Below are 21,042 nucleotides of genomic sequence, written 5' to 3' on the forward strand. Positions count from 1 at the left end.
GTGACATCACTCCCAGAATCCCTCACCTCTCCAGTCATATCCATCTCTTATTACACAGATAAGAATGAGGTCATGTGACATCACTCCCAGAATCCCTCACCTCTCCATTCATATCCATCTGTTATTACATAGATAAGAATGAGGTCATGTGACATCACTCCCAGAATCCCTCACCTCTCCAGTCATATCAATCTGTTATTACACAGATAAGAATGAGGTCATGTGACATCACTCCCAGAATCCCTCACCTCTCCTGTTATCCAGAAGAGTATCTCTAGTGTGAGGTTTATGATCCTGTCAGCCATCTTGTTCCTGTCTCTCTCCATGGTTGATGGGTCATCCAGGAGAATTCTCTTATATAGAAGATATCAGCAGAGGATCCTGGATTGGAGAAACCTGAAGGGAAGAAGAGGAGACGATGATAAACCGCACCAGATTCTATGGAGAAATAAAATCCATTTCCTGGAGATAATCTGGGGAAACATCTGAGGAGACATTATGGTCACAATGATTCCGGATGATTCTGTGATGGTGCACTAGTGTTTCTGTGTGTGGTGCAAGGTTGTGGCTCGGGGTGGTTAGATGTATCACTTCGTGATGCCAGGGCACCGTTAACCTAAATGGTCCTAGGATAGCACAGCTTCTCCTGGGCCAGGCACGGGCTAAGAAATACACCGGTGCCAGGTTACGGATAACTGTCTTTACTGAGGCAGGAGTAGATGTTACAATCCTCACAGCGCAGATTAGAGTAGAGGAGATACAGAGTAACCCCTGGGAGCCCTGTAGACTTGCTGTGACTTGTAGTATTGTGCTTGGGACTTTAGACTTAATGCTGAAGCCTCCCACGATGACTAGGGTTCTGATAGTGTCCAATTATTGCTACACCGCCAGAGTATGAACTCTGTGTGACCCGTCGACTTACCAGGTATTATGCTCACAATTAGGAATCTCTCAATCCTCCTGGGCAAGAGACACTTGCAGAATGTGCAGTAGCTTGTTTGAAGATTGATTTTAGGCTTCCCTTAAATCTCCTCAAACTCCTGCTGTCTCTTCTCCTCACCGCAGCTCACACTGAGCTCTGCACACAGCTCTTGGACTAGGCCAAGACTAAAGTGAATAACTCCTTCTCCCCTACACTATTTATGGCTTAGCTAGGGGGGGCCTCCCATTAGGCAATCAGGGTCACATGGGTACTCTGTATCATGCATCCTAACAAATAACTGTACATTTCTTAAAGGCACAGTGCAAAACAATATAAACCAACAGACAAAGATTGTGGTTGCCGAGGATAAGACTTCATCTGCACTATAAATTCGTGCTAAAATCCTATTACTCTGCTCTTCATCTTATTTCACCTCCATCGTCTCCTCTTTGTCTAACAACCGAAAACTATTTTTTAACACATTCAACTCTCTCCTTAGGCCAAAAGCGCAGACACCAATCGCTGATCTCTGTGCTGAAGACCTGGACACATACTTTAAAGCTAAAATTGATGACATTCGTAACAAAATCCTCTCCCAGTCCCCCAAAAGTTCCACACTTCCTCTTCATCAGTTTATGAGCCCAAAACGGAGGATGAAGTCTCCAGGCTCCTCTTCTCTTCCTGCCCCACTACCTGCTCTAATGACCCTATCCCCTCACTTCTCCTCCAGTCTCTCTCCCCCACTACCTGCTCTAGTGACCCTATCCCCTCACACCTCCTCCAGTCTCTCTCCCTCACTACCTGCTCTAGTGACCCTATCCCCTCACACCTCCTCCAGTTTCTCTCCCCCACTACCTGCTCTAGTGACCCTATCCCCTCACACCTCCTCCAGTCTCTCTCCCTCATTACCTGCTCTAGTGACCCTATCCCCTCACACCTCCTCCAGTCTCTCTCCCTCACTACCTGCTCTAGTGACCCTATCCCCTCACACCTCCTCCAGTCTCTCTCCCTCATTACCTGCTCTAGTGACCCTATCCCCTCACACCTCCTCCAGTCTCTCTCCCTCACTACCTGCTCTAGTGACCCTATCCCCTCACACCTCCTCCAGTCTCTCTCCCTCACTACCTGCTCTAGTGACCCTATCCCCTGACACCTCCTCCAGTCTCTCCCCCACTACCTGCTCTAGTGACCCCATCCCCTGACACCTCCTCCAGTCTCTCTCCCACTTTCTGCTCTAGGGACCCCATCCCCTCACACCTCCTCTAGTCTCTCTCCCACTACCTGCTCTAGTGACCCCATCCCCTCAAATCTCCTCCAGTCTCTCTCCCCCACTACCTGCTATAGTGACCCTATCCCCTCACACCTCCTCCAGTCTCTCCCTCACTACCTGCTATAGTGACCCTATCCCCTCACACCTCCTCCAGTCTCTCCCTCACTACCTGCTATAGTGACCCTATCCCCTCACACCTCCTCCAGTCTCTCTCCCTCACTACCTTCTCTAGTAACCCTATCCCCTCACACCTCCTCCAGTCTCTCTCCCCCACTACCTGCTATAGTGACTGTATCCCCTCACAACTCCTCCAGTCTCTCCCCCCTACCTGCTCTAGTGACCCTATCCCCTCACACCTTCTCCAGTCTCTCCCCCCCACTACCTGCTCTAGTGACCCTATCCCCTCACACCTCCTCCAGTCTCTCCACCACTACCTGCTCTAGTGACCCTATCCCCTCACACCTCGTCCAGTCTCTCCCACTACCTGCTCTAGTGATCCCTATGCTCTCACACCTCCTCCAGTCTCTCCTCCACTACCTGCTCTAGTGATCCTATCCCCTCACACCTCCTCCAGTTTCTCTCCCCCACTACCTGCTCTAGTGATCCTATTCCCTCACACCTCCTCTAGTCTCTCCCCCACTACCTGCTATAGTGACCCTATCCCCTCACACCTCCTCCAGTCTCTCTCCCTCACTACCTGCTCTAGTAACCCTATCCCCTCACACCTCCTCCAGTCTCTCTCCCTCACTACCTGCTCTAGTGACTCCATCCCCTCACACCTCCTCCACTCTCTCTCCCCCACTACCTGCTCTAGTGACCCTATCCCCTCACACCTACACCAGTCTCTCCCCCACTACCTGCTCTAGTGACCCCATCCCCTCAAACCTCCTCCAGTCTCTCTCCCCCACTACCTGCTATAGTGACTGTATCCCCTCACAACTCCTCCAGTCTCTCCCCCCTACCTGCTCTAGTGACCCTATCCCCTAACACCTCCTCCAGTCTCTCCCCCCCCACTACCTGCTCTAGTGACCCTATCCCCTCACACCTCCTCCAGTCTCTCCACCACTACCTGCTCTAGTAATCCTATCCCCTCACACCTCGTCCAGTCTCTCCCACTACCTGCTCTAGTGACCCTATGCCCTCACACCTCCTCCAGTTTCTCTCCCCCACTACCTGCTCTAGTGACCATATCCCCTCACACTTCGTCCAGTCTCTCTCCCCCACTACCTGCTCTAGTGACCCTATCCTCTCACACCTCCTCCAGCCTCTCTCCCTCACTACCTGCTCTAGTGACCCTATCCCCTCACACCTCCTCCAGTCTCTCTCCCCCACTACCTGCTCTAGTGACCGTATCCCTTCACACCTCCTCCATTCTCTCCTCCACTACCTGCTCTAGTGACCCTATCCCCTCACACCTCCTCCAGTCTCTCCCTCACTACCTTCTCTAGTGACCCTATCCCCTCACACCTCCTCCAGTCTCTCTCCCCCACTACCTGCTCTAGTGACCTTATCCCCTCACACCTCCTCCATTCTCTCCTCCACTACCTGCTCTAGTAAACCCATCCCCTCACACCTCCTCCATTCTCTCCTCCACTACCTGCTCTAGTAACCCCATCCCCTGACACCTCCTCCAGTCTCTCTCCCTCTTTCTGCTCTAGTGACCCCATCCCCTCAAACCTCCTCCAGTCTCTCTCCCCCACTACCTGCTATAGTGACTGTATCCCTTCACACCTCCTCCATTCTCTCCTCCACTACCTGCTCTAGTGACCCTATCCCCTCACACCTCCTCCAGTCTCTCCCTCACTACCTTCTCTAGTGACCCTATCCCCTCACACCTCCTCCAGTCTCTCTCCCTCACTACCTGCTCTAGTGACCTTATCCCCTCACACCTCCTCCAGTCTCTCTCCCACTACCTGCTCTAGTAACCCCATCCCCTCACACCTCGTCCAGTCTCTCTCTCCCACTACCTGCTCTAGTGACCGTATCCCCTCACACCTCCTCCATTCTCTCCTCCACTACCTGCTCTAGTAACCCCATCGCCTCACACCTCATCCAGTCTCTCTCCCACTACCTGCTCTAGTGACCCCATCCCCTCAAACCTCCTCCAGTCTCTCTCCCCCACTACCTGCTATAGTGACTGTATCCCCTCACAACTCCTCCAGTCTCTCTCCCCTACCTGTTCTAGTGACCCTATCCCCTAACACCTCCTCCAGTCTCTCTCCCCCCCCCACTACCTGCTCTAGTGACCCTATCCCCTCACACCTCCTCCAGTCTCTCCCTCACTACCTTCTCTAGTGACCCTATCCCCTCACACCTCCTCCAGTCTCTCTCCCCCACTACCTGCTCTAGTGACCTTATCCCCTCACACCTCGTCCAGTCTCTCTCTCCCACTACCTGCTCTAGTGACCGTATCCCCTCACACCTCCTCCATTCTCTCCTCCACTACCTGCTCTAGTAACCCCATCGCCTCACACCTCATCCAGTCTCTCTCCCACTACCTGCTCTAGTGACCCCATCCCCTCAAACCTCCTCCAGTCTCTCTCCCCCACTACCTGCTATAGTGACTGTATCCCCTCACAACTCCTCCAGTCTCTCTCCCCTACCTGCTCTAGTGACCCTATCCCCTAACACCTCCTCCAGTCTCTCTCCCCCCCCACTACCTGCTCTAGTGACCCTATCCCCTCACACCTCCTCCAGTCTCTCCACCACTACCTGCTCTAGTAATCCTATCCCCTCACACCTCCTCCAGTCTCTCTCCCCCACTACCTGCTCTAGTGACCATATCTGTCACGATGCCGGCTGGCAGGAGGTGGATCCTCTGTGCCAGAGAGGGATGGCGAGGACCGTGCTAGTGGACCGGTTCTAAGACACTACTGGTTTTCACCAGAGCCCGCCGCAAAGCGGGATGGTCTTGCTGCGGCGGTAGTGACCAGGTCGTATCCACTAGCAACGGCACCTCTCTGGCTGCTGAAGATAGGCGAGGTACAAGGGAGTAGGCAGAAGCAAAGTCGGACGTAGCAGAAGGTCGGGGGCAGGCGGCAAGGTTCGTAGTCAGGGGAGATAGCAATAGTTCTGGTACACAGGGTATAAACACACAAAGAACGCTTTCACTGGCACTAAGGCAACAAGATCCGGCAAGGGAGTGCAAGGGAGGAGACTAGATATAAGCAGGGAACAGGTGGGAACCAATTAAGCTAATTGGGCCAGGCACCAATCATTGGTGCACTGGCCCTTTAAGTCTCAGGGAGCTGGCGCGCGCGCGCCCTAGAGAGCGGAGCCGCGCGCGCCAGCACATGACCGCAGGAGACGGGAACGGGTAAGTGACCTGGGATGCGACTCGCAAGCGGGCGCGTCCCGCTGTGCGAATCGCATCCCCAACGGCCATGGCAGAGCAGCGCTCCCGGTCAGCGCTGACCGGGGAGCTGCAGGGAGAAGGACGCCGTGAGCGCTCCGGGGAGGAGCGGGGACCCGGAGCGCTAGGCGTAACAGTACCCCCCCCCTTAGGTCTCCCCTTCTCTTTATCGGGTAACTGCCTCCCCTGGGATGAGGACACCGGGAAAGGATGGAGGGATACCTCAACGGCAGGCAGAACCGCAGGAGTAGGAATGGGGAGAGAGGGCAGAGGGCGGGACCTGGCACGGGGCAGTGTGACACCAGGACGAGGGCCATGAGGGGACACAGAAGCTTGCCTGATGGAACTGGGAGGGGGGGAGGGGCATTTCCTGTGGCAGGCAGAGTCCTTAATGACCTTAGGGGGACCAGATACAGGAGGAACCACAGAGTTACGGCAAGGGTTACTGGGAACCGGTTTTAGACAGTTCTTGGAACAAGAGGACCCCCAACTCTTGATCTCCCCAGTGGACCAATCCAGGGTTGGGGAATGAAGTTGAAGCCAGGGAAGTCCAAGGAGAATTTCCGAGGTGCAATTGGGGAGGACCAAAAGTTCAATCCTCTCGTGGTGAGATCCGATGCTCATAAGAAGGGGCTCCGTGCGGAAACGTATGGTACAGTCCACCCTGGCTCCGTTGACCGCGGAAATGTGGAGTGGCTTGACAAGACGGGTCACCGGAATCCGGAATTTATTCACAAAGGAGTCCCGAATAAAATTCCCAGAAGCTCCAGAGTCCAGGCAGGCCACGGCTGAGAGGGGAGAGCTGGCTGAAGTGGAAATCCGAACAGGTACCGTGAGACGTGGAGAAGCCGACTTGGCATCAAGAGACGCCACACCCACGAGAGCTGAGTGCGAGCGTGCGTTTCCCAGACGTGGAGGACGGATTGGGCAATCCACCAGAAAATGTTCAGTACTGGCACAGTACAAACAAAGATTCTCTTCCTTACGGCGATTCCTCTCTTCCAGGGTCAGGCGAGACCGATCCACTTGCATGGCCTCCTCGGCGGGAGGCCTAGGCGCAGATTGCAGTGGAGACTGTGGGAGAGGTGTCCAGAGATCTAAGTCCTTTTCCTGGCGGAGCTCTTGATGCCTCTCAGAAAAACGCATGTCAATGCGAGTGGCTAGATGAATGAGTTCATGCAGGTTAGCAGGAGTCTCTCGTGCGGCCAGAACATCCTTAATGTTGCTGGATAGGCCTTTTTTAAAGGTCGCGCAGAGAGCCTCATTATTCCAGGATAGTTCAGAAGCAAGAGTACGGAATTGTATGGCGTACTCGCCAACGGAGGAATTACCCTGGACCAGGTTCAGCAGGGCAGTCTCAGCAGAAGAGGCTCGGGCAGGTTCCTCAAAGACACTTCGAATTTCCGAGAAGAAGGAGTGTACAGAGGCAGTGACAGGGTCATCGCGGTCCCAGAGCGGTGTGGCCCATGACAGGGCTTTTCCAGACAGAAGGCTGACTACGAAAGCCACCTTAGACCTTTCAGTAGGAAACTGATCCGACATCATCTCCATGTGCAGGGAACATTGGGAAAGGAAGCCACGGCAAAACTTAGAGTCCCCATTAAATTTGTCCGGCAAAGACAGGCGGAGGCTAGGAGTGGCCACTCGCTGCGGAAGAGGTGCAGGAGCTGGCGGAGGAGATGGTTGCTGCTGCTGTAGCTGAGACTGAATCTGCTGTAGCTGCGACTGGAGTTGCTGAGTCATGGTGGTCAAGTACGACAGCTGGTGATCTTGTTGGGCAATCTGTCGGGCTTGCTGGGCGACCAGTGTGGGGAGGTCGGCGACAACAGGCAGAGGAACTTCAGCGGGATCCATGGCCGGATCTACTGTCACGATGCCGGCTGGCAGGAGGTGGATCATCTGTGCCAGAGAGGGATGGCGAGGACCGTGCTAGTGGACCGGTTCTAAGACACTACTGGTTTTCACCAGAGCCCGCCGCAAAGCGGGATGGTCTTGCTGCGGCGGTAGTGACCAGGTCGTATCCACTAGCAACGGCACCTCTCTGGCTGCTGAAGATAGGCGAGGTACAAGGGAGTAGGCAGAAGCAAAGTCGGACGTAGCAGAAGGTCGGGGGCAGGCGGCAAGGTTCGTAGTCAGGGGAGATAGCAATAGTTCTGGTACACAGGGTATAAACACACAAAGAACGCTTTCACTGGCACTAAGGCAACAAGATCCGGCAAGGGAGTGCAAGGGAGGAGACTAGATATAAGCAGGGAACAGGTGGGAACCAATTAAGCTAATTGGGCCAGGCACCAATCATTGGTGCACTGGCCCTTTAAGTCTCAGGGAGCTGGCGCGCGCGCGCCCTAGAGAGCGGAGCCGCGCGCGCCAGCACATGACCGCAGGAGACGGGAACGGGTAAGTGACCTGGGATGCGACTCGCAAGCGGGCGCGTCCCGCTGTGCGAATCGCATCCCCAACGGCCATGGCAGAGCAGCGCTCCCGGTCAGCGCTGACCGGGGAGCTGCAGGGAGAAGGACGCCGTGAGCGCTCCGGGGAGGAGCGGGGACCCGGAGCGCTAGGCGTAACAATATCCCCTCACACTTCATCCAGTCTCTCTCCCCCACTACCTGCTCTAGTGACCCTATCCCCTCACACCTCCTCCAGCCTCTCTCCCTCACTACCTGCTCTAGTGACCCTATCCCCTCACACCTCCTCCAGTCTCTCTCCCCCACTACCTGCTCTAGTGACCGTATCCCCTCACACCTCCTCCATTCTCTCCTCCACTACCTGCTCTAGTGACCCTATCCCCTCACACCTCCTCCAGTCTCTCCCTCACTACCTTCTCTAGTGACCCTATCCCCTCACACCTCCTCCAGTCTCTCTCCCCCACTACCTGCTCTACTGACCTTATCCCCTCACACCTCCTCCAGTCTCTCTCCCCCACTACCTGCTCTAGTAATCCCATCCCCTCACACCTCGTCCAGTCTCTCTCTCCCACTACCTGCTCTAGTGACCGTATCCCCTCACACCTCCTCCATTCTCTCCTCCACTACCTACTCTAGTAACCCCATCGCCTCACACCTCATCCAGTCTCTCTCCCACTACCTGCTCTAGTGACCCTATCCCTTCACACATCCTCCAGTCTCTCTCCCCCACTACCTGCTATAGTGACCCTATCCCCTCACACCTCCTCCAGTCTCTCTCCCCCACTACCTGCTCTAGTGACCCTATCCCCTCACACCTCCTCCAGTCTCTCTCCCCCACTACCTGCTCTAGTGACCCTATCCCCTCACACCTCCTCCAGTCTCTCTCCCCCACTACCTGCTCTAGTGACCCTATCCCCTCACACCTCCTCCAGTCTCTCTCCCCCACTACCTCCTATAGTGACCCTATCCCCTCACACTTCCTCCACTCTCTCTCCCACTACCTGCTCTAGTGACCCTATCCCCTCACACCTCCAGTTTCTCTCCCCCACTACCTGCTCTAGTGATCCCATCGCCTCACACCTCCTCCAGTCTCTCTCCCCCACTACCTGCTCTAGTGACCCTATCCCCTCACACCTCCTCCAGTCTCTCTCCCACTACCTGCTCTAGTGACCCTATCCCCTCACATCTCCTCCACTCTCTCTCCCCCACTACCTGCTCTAGTGACCCTATCCCCTCACACCTCCTCCACTCTCTCTCCCCCACTACCTGCTCTAGTGACCCTATCCCCTCACACCTCCTCCAGTCTCTCCCACTACCTGCTCTAGTGACCCTTTCCCCTCACACCTCCTCCAGTCTCTCCCCCACTACCTGCTCTAGTGACCTTATCCCCTCACACCTCCTCCAGTCTCTCCCCCACTACCTGCCTACCTGCTCTAGTGACCCTATCCCCTCACACCTCCTCCAGTCTCTCCCCCACTACCTGCTCTAGTGACCCTATCCCCTCACACCTCCTCCACTCTCTCTCCCCCACTACCTGCTCTAGTGACCCTATCCCCTCACACCTCCTCCAGTCCTACGAAAAAAATCAAACCTATATAAGTAGGGGATCATTTTAATCGTATGGACCTGAAGAATAAAGAAAAGGTGTCATTTTTAACCGAGAAATTTACAGCGTAGAAACAGAAGCCCCTAAAAGTTACAGAATGGCATTTTTTCTTCAATTTTGTCACACAATGAATTTTTTTTTCCCGTTTCGCCGTGGATTTTTCTGTAAAATGACTGACGTCATTACAAAGTAGAATTGGTGGCGCAACAAAATAAGCCATAATATGGAATTTTAGGTGCAAAATTGAAAGGGTTATGATTTTTAAAAAGGTAAGGAGGAAAAAACGAAAGTGCAAAAACGGAAAAACCCTGAGTCCTTAAGGGGTTAAATAGTGGATAACATGTCTAGGAGCGGAGTACCCATTTAACCACAACATCCAAAGTTTTAAAGACCCATCTCTTCAGACAGACCTATAGCATCCCATAATAGGCCTCCACTAATATCACTCTGCTCCTTTCGAGACCCCTGGATCTTGAAGATATTAAAACCTCCATATTCAACACTCTCCCCCCTACTCTCTCTGTTAGTGTTTCCCTACCAGGGTGCCTTCAGCTGTTGCGAAACTACAACTGCCAGCATGCCCGGACAGCCTTTGACTGTCCGGGCATGCTGGGAGTTGTAGTTTCACAACAGCTGGAGGCACCCTGGTTGGGAAACACTGCTCTATGTACTATAGACCTTTTCATATTCATACAATATGGCCGAACCATTGAAGCTACACACTACATGGATAAAATTAGTGTCCGTACTGAGATAAGTTACACTATACCCAATAGTGCCATAGACATGTGCAATCAACAAATAGCTGAAATTCAGACCTCAAGGTGCAGACGGAATTAAGAAATTAAAAATATAACATATAAAAGAATAGGATGTAGCTGGTTTCTCTATAATCACGTGTTTTTTTTTAATAAATGATAAAAATCGGATAAAAAAAAAAAAAAAACATATAAAAAGCATATATCAAAAGCTGGGATCCGAGCAGGGCCCTTGCTACAAATTCGTTTTTGCAGTACAGTTCCCGTATACATTTTCAATGTGAAAACCGTACGGAACCGTATTGAAAACCGTATGCATTGACTCTCCATTGAAAACCGTGTGCCAAACGATGCATCCGGTTGCATCCTGTGCGGTTTTGTCCGTTTTTTCCCGTACCCAAAACCGTAGTCTACCACGTAGTTTTACCACCTTTTGGTCCGGTTGAAAAACCGCATTAAACCGTATACATTTATTTTTTAACATGGGAGTCAATAGGAACTGTACGCCCTGAGTCCGCTCCCGATCTACAACGCGTCATAGCGGGTCGGGCCCCCGTGGCTAATAGCATGCGGCATTGATCGCGGTGCCGCACGCTATTAACCTTTTAGACGCGGGGTTCAAAAATGAAAGTGAAACCATGCCGGTTAGCTCAGAGAGCTGTTCGGGATCGCCGCGCCAAAATCACGGTATCCCGAACAGCTTACAAGACAGCTGTAGGGTCCCTGTCAGGATCCGGGCTGGTGGATCCACTGTGCCAGAGAGGTGATGAAGTGGGCCGTACCAGGGGAACGGGTCTAAGGAGTTACTGGTTTTCACCAGAGCCCGCCGCAAAGCGGGATGGACTTGCTGCGGCAGGTAACCCCCAGGTCGTTCCTCCCAGTAGCGACTCAACCTCTCTGACTGCTGAGATAAGGCAAGGTACAAGAGAATGAGGCAAAGGCGTAGTCAGGGCAGGCAGCAACGTTTCACAGGCGGTAGTCAGTAGCAATGGGTCGGCAACAGGCAGGGAACACAGGAACAAAGAACGCTTTCTCTCAGGCACATGGCAACAAAGATCCGGCAGGAGGCTGTGGGAGGAGATGGTATTTATAGGCAGTGCACAGGTGAGGCCTAATTAAGTCCAAGCAGCACTGCCTCTCACAAACCTTAACCCTTAATCAACCACATTGGACCAGGCACCAATCACCGATGCACTGGCCCTTTAGATCTAAGAGTCCCGAGCCCAAGAGAGCCGGGGGGCGCACACGCTAAGACGCCGGAGTGCTGCCTGGGGACACACGCCGTACACGCTCCGGTCCACTTCTTGATACCTTGGAACCTGAGGATGAGGCTGCGGTCCAAGATGTTCTCCTCCGGCTCCCAAGATCTCTCCTCAGGACCACAGCCCTCCCAGTCGACAAAAAAAACCTTCTCCCCCTGACCACTTTGGTCACCAAAATCTCCTTGACGGAGAAAATGTCAGAGGTGCCAGATACAGGGGTAGGGATGACATCCTTGGGGGAGAAGCGATTAAAGACCGCCAGCTTGAGAATGGAGACATGGAAGCTGTTTGGTATCCTCAGGGAGGAGGGAAGATGGAGCTGGTAACAAACCGGATTAATCCTCTTCTTGATCTTGAAAGGTCCCAATTTATAGCTAGGGACTCTGAAGCGAATATACTTAGAGGAGAGCCACACTTTGTCCCCGGGGGCGAAAACTGGTGGAGCCCGACGTCTCTCATTCGCCTGGGTCTTCATGCGGGAGGAGGCCTGTAGAAGAGAAAGACGTGACTCGCGCCAGATGGTGGCAAAGTCCTGGACAAGCTCATCTACCGCAGGCACTCCGGAAGAGGAAGACAAAGGCAAGGGTGGCAAGGGGTGACGCCCGTAGACCACATAGAAAGGAGATTTATTGGAAGCAGATGATTCCTTATGATTATACGAGAATTCTGCCCACGGAAGAAGGTCGATCCAGTCGTCATGACGAGAGGAGACAAAGTGACGGAGATAGTCTCCCAGGATTTGGTTCACACGTTCCACTTGTCCGTTGGATTGAGGGTAGTATGACGAAGAGAAGTCCAATTTGATTCTTAGTTGTCCGCAGAGGGCTCTCCGGAATTTGGAAACGAATTGAACCCCTCTATCGGACACAATATGAGAAGGGAGGCCATGCAAGCGGAAGATATGGCGCAAGAATTGCTTAGCCAACAGGGGTGCAGAAGGAAGAGACTGTAATGGAACAAAATGCGCCATTTTAGAGAAGCGGTCCACAACCACCCAGATTACGGTCTTGCCGTGGGATGGAGGCAGGTCAGTAATAAAATCCATGGCGATATGGGACCACGGAGACTCTGGAACTGGGAGAGGTTGAAGCAACCCTGCAGGCTTTTGCCGTGGGGTCTTGTCTCGAGCACAGACTGAGCAAGCCTGGACGAAGTCAGCCACATCTTTCTCCAAGGAAGGCCACCAGTATCTTCTGGAGATCAGCTGAGAAGTTTTACGGACTCCTGGATGGCCAGCAACCAAGGAAGAATGTCCCCATTTAAGCACTTTCAAACGGAGACGGGGGGAGATATAAGTCTTCCCGGGAGGAAGACTACGCAGATCCGCAGGAGCCACAGTAACCAGGCGTTCTGGTGGAATGATGTGTTGTGGAGTGACTTCAACCCCAGCGGCATCAGAGGAACAGGAAAGAGCATCTGCACGGACGTTCTTGCTTGCAGGTCTGAAATGAATCAAGTAGTTAAAACGGGCAAAGAATAATGACCAACGGGCTTGGCGTGGATTGAGTCTCTGTGCAGTTTGGAGGTAAGAAAGATTCTTGTGGTCGGTGTAAATGATCACCGGGTGAACAGACCCTTCTAGAAGATGCCTCCACTCCTCTAGAGCCAGTTTTATGGCCAGAAGTTCCCTGTAACCGATGGAATAATTTCTCTCCGCCGGGGAGAAAATCTTGGAAAAGAAGCCACAGGAAACAAATTTACCCTTCGGGGTCTTTTGAGTGAGCATGGCTCCAGCACCCACAGAGGATGCGTCTACCTCCAGGAAGAAGGGCTTAGATGGATCGGGCCTGGTAAGAAGCGGAGCGGAGGCTAAGGCTGACTTGAGAGAGCGAAAGGACTCTTCGGCCTGAGGAGGCCAGGATTAGCCCCCTTTTTAGTCAAAGCCACGATGGGGGCCACAAGAGTAGAGTAGTGAGGGATAAATTGTCTATAGTAATTGGCGAAACCCAAGAATCTCTGTATGGCCCGTAAACCGGAAGGATGAGGCCAGTCCAGAACTGCTGAGAGTTTAGCAGGATCCATTTGAAGACCTTTAGCGGAAATGATGTACCCCAGGAAGGGCAGACTGGTTTGATCAAATACACACTTCTCAAATTTGGCATAAAGGCGATTTTCCCTCAGACGAGAAAGCACTTGGCGGACATGCGCATGGTGTTGTTCCAACATGGTGATACTGTTGGATCATCTTGTATTCGGATACTGTGGTGTCTTGGCGCTGCACGGAGTCTTTGTGAGAGCCATATTTATTAACTCCCTCTATGGGTGACTATATTTAGCTGGAGGATCTTCAGTGTATTAGTTCTACTGCCTCATTCAAACCCTGAGGTTGTAATGATTCCAAAACATTTCCCTTTTGGCTAGGGCTTCTGATCGGTTGGTGATATGGCTGGGAATATAATCAATTGGTGTAATCGAAAATGGATTCTCATCATCTTTATGTTTCAGAGTAATGTGCCGTGACAAGCTGTGTCTCATGTAGCCTTTTTTGATGTTACATCTGTGTTGGTTGATCCTTAGATGCAGTTTTTGTGATGTGCGACCAACATATTGCATCCCGCAACAACAGTTAATTAAATAGATCACAAATTGGGACTGACAGGTGAGATGAAATTGTATATTACATTTTTCCTTTGTATGGTGACTTGAAAAAGAGGTGTCGCGATCAGTTATTGTTTTACAGCACAAACATCTTTTGTTGTTACATCTGAATGCCCCTTTTTTTTAGTGTGGTTTCCATGGAGTTCCACCGTTCACCAGCATCTGCTGCACCCCTCCCATAGACCATTATATGCGACCACTAAGTTTCTCCACTATAGTCCCGAAATGGCCCACTATTGGGAACCACTTGAAAATTCCATTTGAGTATAAAGATATATTCATCCACCTAAAACATGTAATGAAATAAGTTGTTTTTATATTATATTATTTTATATTTCCCTTTTTTTTTCTTTCATTTTTTCATTCTTTCAATTTGGGTCCTACCTTGGACTTGTGACAAAATTAACGGCTCCCACTGCAGGTGTACATGTTTGACAACAGCCTGCCGGCACGGCAATTTGGTGCCTGTCCGGGGCGAACTTGCAGTTGTGACGAGTCTCCCATCTCCTGCGCGGCCGGCCGATGTCTGCTGCGCTTTTTCATCTTTCCAGGAACTATACCACCGGACCACTGAATGGAGGCTCTCAACACACTTTTTTATCAAAATGTGTCCCCCCATCCGTCACGCGGAGGTGGCCTCATATCGAATGGGACCCTAACATGATAACTCACCTCTGCTGTGCATATAGCATCTGACTGTGTGACATGTTGGATCAGCCATTGACTAAACCACCTCCAGTCTGAGAGGGGTGGGGTGCACGGCTAAAGAGGGTGCCACATTTTGATCAAAAAGTGCGCTGAGAGCCTCCATTTTTTGACCTAGAGTGCTGTTGCAACTTTCCTTTTTTTGTACTTGCCACAGCAACGGGCACCTGTGTATTAGGTTGTTGTGCTGGCTATTTTTCCTTTTGTTTTCACCGGACCACTGAACCCGGTCTTAGTCCTTGGTGGCCCAATATGCGAGCCACCTGAAACTCTCCCCTTTCTTGTGAGTTTACAACAAATAAGTGTTTCATCTCGTTTTGTTAAGATTTTTAACAGCTATCTTTTCAATAGTGTTCTGAAATATGTAAAAAACCGCAGTAGTACTGTATTGTGATGCTTTATGGAATGTCTGTAACACGACCCGCTGAAGCAATTTCGCGGGCTTTTCTTTTGTATATATAAGAAGGGAGCCTATCCCTGATCAGTATTGGATCTGACGAAGAGGGGGTCTCCGCCCCTCGAAACGCGTTATCCTTTGGAATTACTTGCATGAATAAATATGTCTTTGCTTCACGAGATACCCGACTTTGTGGATGATCATTCTACATTTCTACACTGGAAGGGAGCGCTTCCCAGCACCGCATTTTTTCGGATCATCGATCCCACCTTCCTTCCTCACTAACCAGACGTCCAGGACCAGTTCCCGAGACGACTAGGTGCCAGCAGCCCTTTCACTACTACGTGCTTCCCAGGGATCTGGGACCAAAGCCTACAACAGTGTTGTGTTTGTAACACAACACCCCCAGGTGAGCATACTAAAACCTGTTCACCTACATACCGTATTTATCGGGGTATACCACGCACCGGCCTATAACACGCACCCTCATTTTACCAAGGATATTTGGGTAAAAAAAGTTTTTTACCCAAATATCCTTGGTAAAATGAGGGTGCGTGTGTGTTTGCGTGTATACCCCGATACACCCCCAGGAAAGGCAGGGGGAGAGAGGCTGTCGCTGCCCGCTTCTCTCCCCCTGCCTTTCCTGGGGTCTAGAGCCCTGCTGCCGCCGCTTCTCTCCCGCTGGTTATCTGCGCCGCTGCCCGTTCTCTCCCCCTGACTATCGGTGCCGCTGCCCCATTGCCGGCGCCGATAGCCAGGGGGAGAGAAGCGGCGACAGCAATGGGGCAGCGGCGCCGATAGCCAGGGGGAGAGAAGGGGCAGCGGCACCCATTGCCGGCGCCGCTGCCCCGTTGCCTCCCTTATCCCCGGTTGTATAATTACCTGTTGCTGGGGTCGGGTCCGCGCTGCTTCAGGCCTCCGGTGTGCGTCCCATGCATCGTTGCTGTGCACTGCACGGCGTGGCGCAATGATGAGTGATGTCATTGCGTCTCGCAGCGCATAGCAACGACGCAGGGGACGCACACCGGAGGCCTGAAGCAGCGCGGACCCGACCCCGGCAACAGGTAATTATACAACCGGGGATGGGGGAGGCAACGTGGCAGCGGTGCCAGCAATGGGTGCCGCTGCCCTTTCTCTCCCCCTGTCTGTCAGCGCCACTGCCCCATTGCCGGCGCCGCTACTCTCCCCCTGGCTATCGGCGCCGGCAATGGGGCAGCGGCACCGATAGCCTGGGGGAGAGAAGCGGCGCCGGCAATGGGGCAGTGGCGCCAATAGCCAGGGGAAGAGAAGGGGCAGCGGCACCCATTGCCGGCGCCGCGGCCCCGTTGCCTCTCCCATCCTCCGTTGTATAATTACCTGTTGCCAGGGTCGGGTCCGCGCTGCTTCAGGCCTCCGGTGTGCGTCCCATGCATCGTTGCTGTGCACTGCACGGCGTGGCGCAATGATGAGTGATGTCATTGTGTCTCGCAGCGCATAGCAACGACGCAGGGGACGCACACCGGAGGCCTGAAGCAGCGCGGACCCGACCCCGGCAACAGGTAATTATACAACCGGGGATGGGGGAGGCAACGGGGCAGCGGCGCCGGCAATGGGTGCCGCTGCCCCTTCTCTCCCCTGTCTGTCGGCGCCGCTGCCCTATTGCCGGCGCCGCTTTTCTCCCCCTGGCTATCGGCGCCGGCAATGGGGCAGCAGCACCGATAGTCAGGGGGAGAGAACGGGCAGCGGCGCCGACAGCCAGGGGGAGAGAAGCGGCGGCAGCAGGGCTCTAGACCCCAGGGCAGGCAGGGGCAGAGAAGCCGGCAGCGATGGCGGTCTCTGCACCTCCAAAGCCGCTGCAGTTCATTGATTTAAAGCGCCCGCTTTAAATCATTGAACTGCAGCAGCTTATCGGCGTATAACACGCAGATAGACTTTAGGCAAAAAATTTTAGCCTAAAAAGGGCGTGTTATACGCCGATAAATACGGTCTATATTCCTAATATCACAGAATCATGGCACATTAGTGCGCTTTTTCTTCTGTTTTCTTCTTTTTCATATATCCGAGTCTTTATACACAGATTGTTATTCTTTTATGACACCTCATAGTTCTGCTTTCTAGTAACCGCAATCCATATAAGGGTACAGACCTTAAGTCACGTACGTCCTGTTATTCTGCTATTGCTTAATGCTGACGTGTAACTATTGTACAACTATGATGTTGTGCGCTTGTATTCTTTCCACACCCGACAAGACGCTCTCCTGGCGCCAGTACAAGACTTAAGCCAAATTGGACCTGGTACCAGGGGAACTGAGTAGACAGAACCTTTCAGGTACGGACACTCATTTTATCCATTTCAGTGAGTAGCCGCTCAGTCCCTTTATAGAAAGCGTAAAGCGTTTGTATTGATTCAATGCTCCGGCCATATTGTATGAATAGGAAAGGTCTATAGTAGTGTTTCCCAACCAGGGTGCCTCCAGCTGTTGCGAAACTACAACTCCCAGCATGCCCGGACAGCCAAAGGCTGTCCGGGCATGCTGGGAGTTGTAGTTTCGCAACAGCTGGAGGCACCCTGGTTGGGAAACACTAACATAGAGAGTAGGGGGGGGGGGGGGGACTTATCTTCTGTAAGCTCTTGGGATCAGGGTCCTCACTTCTCCTGTGTATAATATTGTTATGTCTGATTCTTGTCTTTATTTGTATCCACAAAAGTGTAAAGTGCTGGGAAATCTGTATAAAGAAAATTATTATTATTATTATTATCACTATATGGGACTTTTTATTCCATGGACATCGTCTGCAGGGAAAGGGTTAAGAAAACTGAAAACAAGAGAAGAATTGTTGATTTTCATCTCCTACAAGATTTAGGTAAAAGATGAAGCAACACAAAGTATTAATATATACAAATATATATATATCTACATATCTACATATATACCTACCTCCACCAGCGGATGTACAGGAGCCGTGTACTTACAGGACCTGCGATGATGTCACCGTCATGTGATCAGTCACATGGAGGAGGAGGAGTCACATGATCAGGGGCTGCTGCTCTAGGCTCCTCTGCTCAGTGTATGCAGGACTCTGCTGTGCTGGTTGTGATCGCTGCTGGATGAGCTGAAGTTATGTGTATGCAGCAGAGCTGTGTGTGTGTGTGATGTGCGTGGTGCAGAGCTGTGTATGTGTGTGTTATATATGTCTGCAGCAGAGCTGTGTGTAATGTACATGTAGCTGAGCTGTATGTGTACACAGTAGAGCTGTATATGTGTAATGTATATGTAGCTGAGCTGTATGTGTACACAGTAGAGCTGTATATGTGTAATGTGCATGTAGCTGAGCTGTATGTGTACACAGTAGAGCTGTATATGTGTAATGTGCATGTAGCTGAGCTGTATGTGTACACAGTAGAGCTGTATATGTGTAATGTGCATGTAGCTGAGCTGTATGTGTACACAGTAGAGCTGTATATGTGTAATGTACATGTAGCTGAGCTGTATGTGTACACAGTAGAGCTGTATATGTGTAATGTACATGTAGCTGAGCTGTATGTGTACACAGTAGAGCTGTATATGTGTAATGTACATGTAGCTGAACTGTATGTGTACACAGTAGAGCTGTATATGTGTAATGTGCATGTAGCTGAGCTGTATGTGTACACAGTAGAGCTGTATATGTGTAATGTACATGTAGCTGAGCTGTATGTGTACACAATAGAGCTGTATATATGTAATGTGCATGTAGCTGAGCTGTATGTGTACACAGTAGAGCTGTATATGTGTAATGTACATGTAGCTGAGCTGTATGTGTACACAGTAGAGCTGTATATGTGTAATGTGCATGTAGCTGAGCTGTATGTGTACACAGTAGAGCTGTATATGTGTAATGTACATGTAGCTGAGCTGTATGTGTACACAGTAGAGCTGTATATGTGTAATGTACATGTAGCTGAGCTGTATGTGTACACAATAGAGCTGTATATATGTAATGTGCATGTAGCTGAGCTGTATGTGTACACAGTAGAGCTGTATATGTGTAATGTACATGTAGCTGAGCTGTATGTGTACACAGTAGAGCTGTATATGTGTAATGTGCATGTAGCTGAGCTGTATGTGTACACAGTAGAGCTGTATATGTGTAATGTACATGTAGCTGAGCTGTATGTGTACACAGTAGAGCTGTATATGTGTAATGTACATGTAGCTGAGCTGTATGTGTACACAGTAGAGCTGTATATGTGTAATGTACATGTAGCTGAGCTGTATGTGTACACAGTAGAGCTGTATATGTGTAATGTGCATGTAGCTGAGCTGTATGTGTACACAGTAGAGCTGTATATGTGTAATGTGCATGTAGCTGAGCTGTATGTGTACACAGTAGAGCTGTATATGTGTAGTGTACATGTAGCTGAGCTGTATGTGTACACAGTAGAGCTGTATGTGTAATGTGCATGTAGCTGAGCTGTATGTGTACACAGTAGAGCTGTATATGTGTAATGTACATGTAGCTGAGCTGTATGTGTACACAGTAGAGCTGTATATGTGTAGTGTACATGTAGCTGAGCTGTATGTGTACACAGTAGAGCTGTATGTGTAATGTGCATGTAGCTGAGCTGTATGTGTACACAGTAGAGCTGTATGTGTAATGTGCATGTAGCTGAGCTGTATGTGTACACAGTAGAGCTGTATATGTGTAATGTACATGTAGCTGAGCTGTATGTGTACACAGTAGAGCTGTATATGTGTAATGTGCATGTAGCTGAGCTGTATGTGTACACAGTAGAGCTGTATATGTGTAATGTACATGTAGCTGAGCTGTATGTGTACACAGTAGAGCTATATATGTGTAATGTACATGTAGCTGAGCTGTATGTGTACACAGTAGAGCTGTATATGTGTAATGTACATGTAGCTGAGCTGTATGTGTACACAGTAGAGCTGTATATGTGTAATGTACATGTAGCTGAGCTGTATGTGTACACAGTAGAGCTGTATATGTGTAATGTACATGTAGCTGAGCTGTATGTGTACACAGTAGAGCTGTATATGTGTAATGTACATGTAGCTGAGCTGTATGTGTACACAGTAGAGCTGTATATGTGTAATGTACATGTAGCTGAGCTGTATGTGTACACAGTAGAGCTGTATATGTGTAATGTACATGTAGCTGAGCTGTATGTGTACACAGTAGAGCTGTATATGTGTAATGTACATGTAGCTGAGCTGTATGTGTACACAGTAGAGCTGTATATGTGTAATGTACATGTAGCTGAGCTGTATGTGTACACAGTAGAGCTGTATATGTGTAATGTACATGTAGCTGAGCTGTATGTGTACACAGTAGTGCTGTATATGTGTAATGTACATGTAGCTGAGCTGTATGTGTACACAGTAGAGCTGTATATGTGTAATGTACATGTAGCTGAGCTGTATGTGTACACAGTAGAGCTGTATATGTGTAATGTGCATGTAGCTGAGCTGTATGTGTACACAGTAGAGCTGTATATGTGTAATGTACATGTAGCTGAGCTGTATGTGTACACAGTAGAGCTGTATATGTGTAATGTGCATGTAGCTGAGCTGTATGTGTACACAGTAGAGCTGTATGTGTGTAATGTACATGTAGCTGAGCTGTATGTGTACACAGTAGAGCTGTATATGTGTAATGTACATGTAGCTGAGCTGTATGTGTACACAGTAGAACTGTATATGTGTAATGTACATGTAGCTGAGCTGTATATGTGTAATGTACATGTAGCTGAGCTGTATGTGTACACATTAGAGCTGTATAT

At 50.7% G+C, this 21,042-nt stretch overlaps 2 protein-coding genes across 3 annotated transcripts in view; one reads left to right on the top strand and one right to left on the bottom strand.

The window, feature by feature from the left end:
- LOC130297628 (zinc finger protein 436-like) overlaps positions 1-18,241 on the bottom strand; it is a 31,454-nt gene extending 13,213 nt beyond the window's left edge. The window contains exons 1-2 of one of the 2 annotated variants that reach the window (XM_056550321.1): positions 18,197-18,241; positions 249-396 (exon numbers count right to left, since the gene is read on the bottom strand). In XM_056550321.1, coding sequence (XP_056406296.1) covers positions 249-326 — 78 coding nt within the window. In that variant the 5' untranslated portion in view covers positions 327-396; positions 18,197-18,241. Of the gene's footprint in view, positions 1-248; positions 397-922; positions 1,661-18,196 lie in introns of those variants that run through there. The other variant, XM_056550329.1, reaches the window with a different exon arrangement.
- The window catches only part of LOC130309433 (zinc finger protein 569-like), a 149,570-nt gene continuing 146,033 nt past the window's right edge, over positions 17,506-21,042 (top strand). Inside the window, 2 exon segments of the mRNA XM_056552326.1 lie at positions 17,506-17,586; positions 18,058-18,122. The gene's annotated coding sequence lies outside the window, so the exon portion shown is untranslated.

The sequence above is a fragment of the Hyla sarda genome, chromosome 1, assembly GCF_029499605.1.
Source record: "Hyla sarda isolate aHylSar1 chromosome 1, aHylSar1.hap1, whole genome shotgun sequence".
Taxonomy (NCBI): Eukaryota; Metazoa; Chordata; class Amphibia; order Anura; family Hylidae; genus Hyla; species Hyla sarda.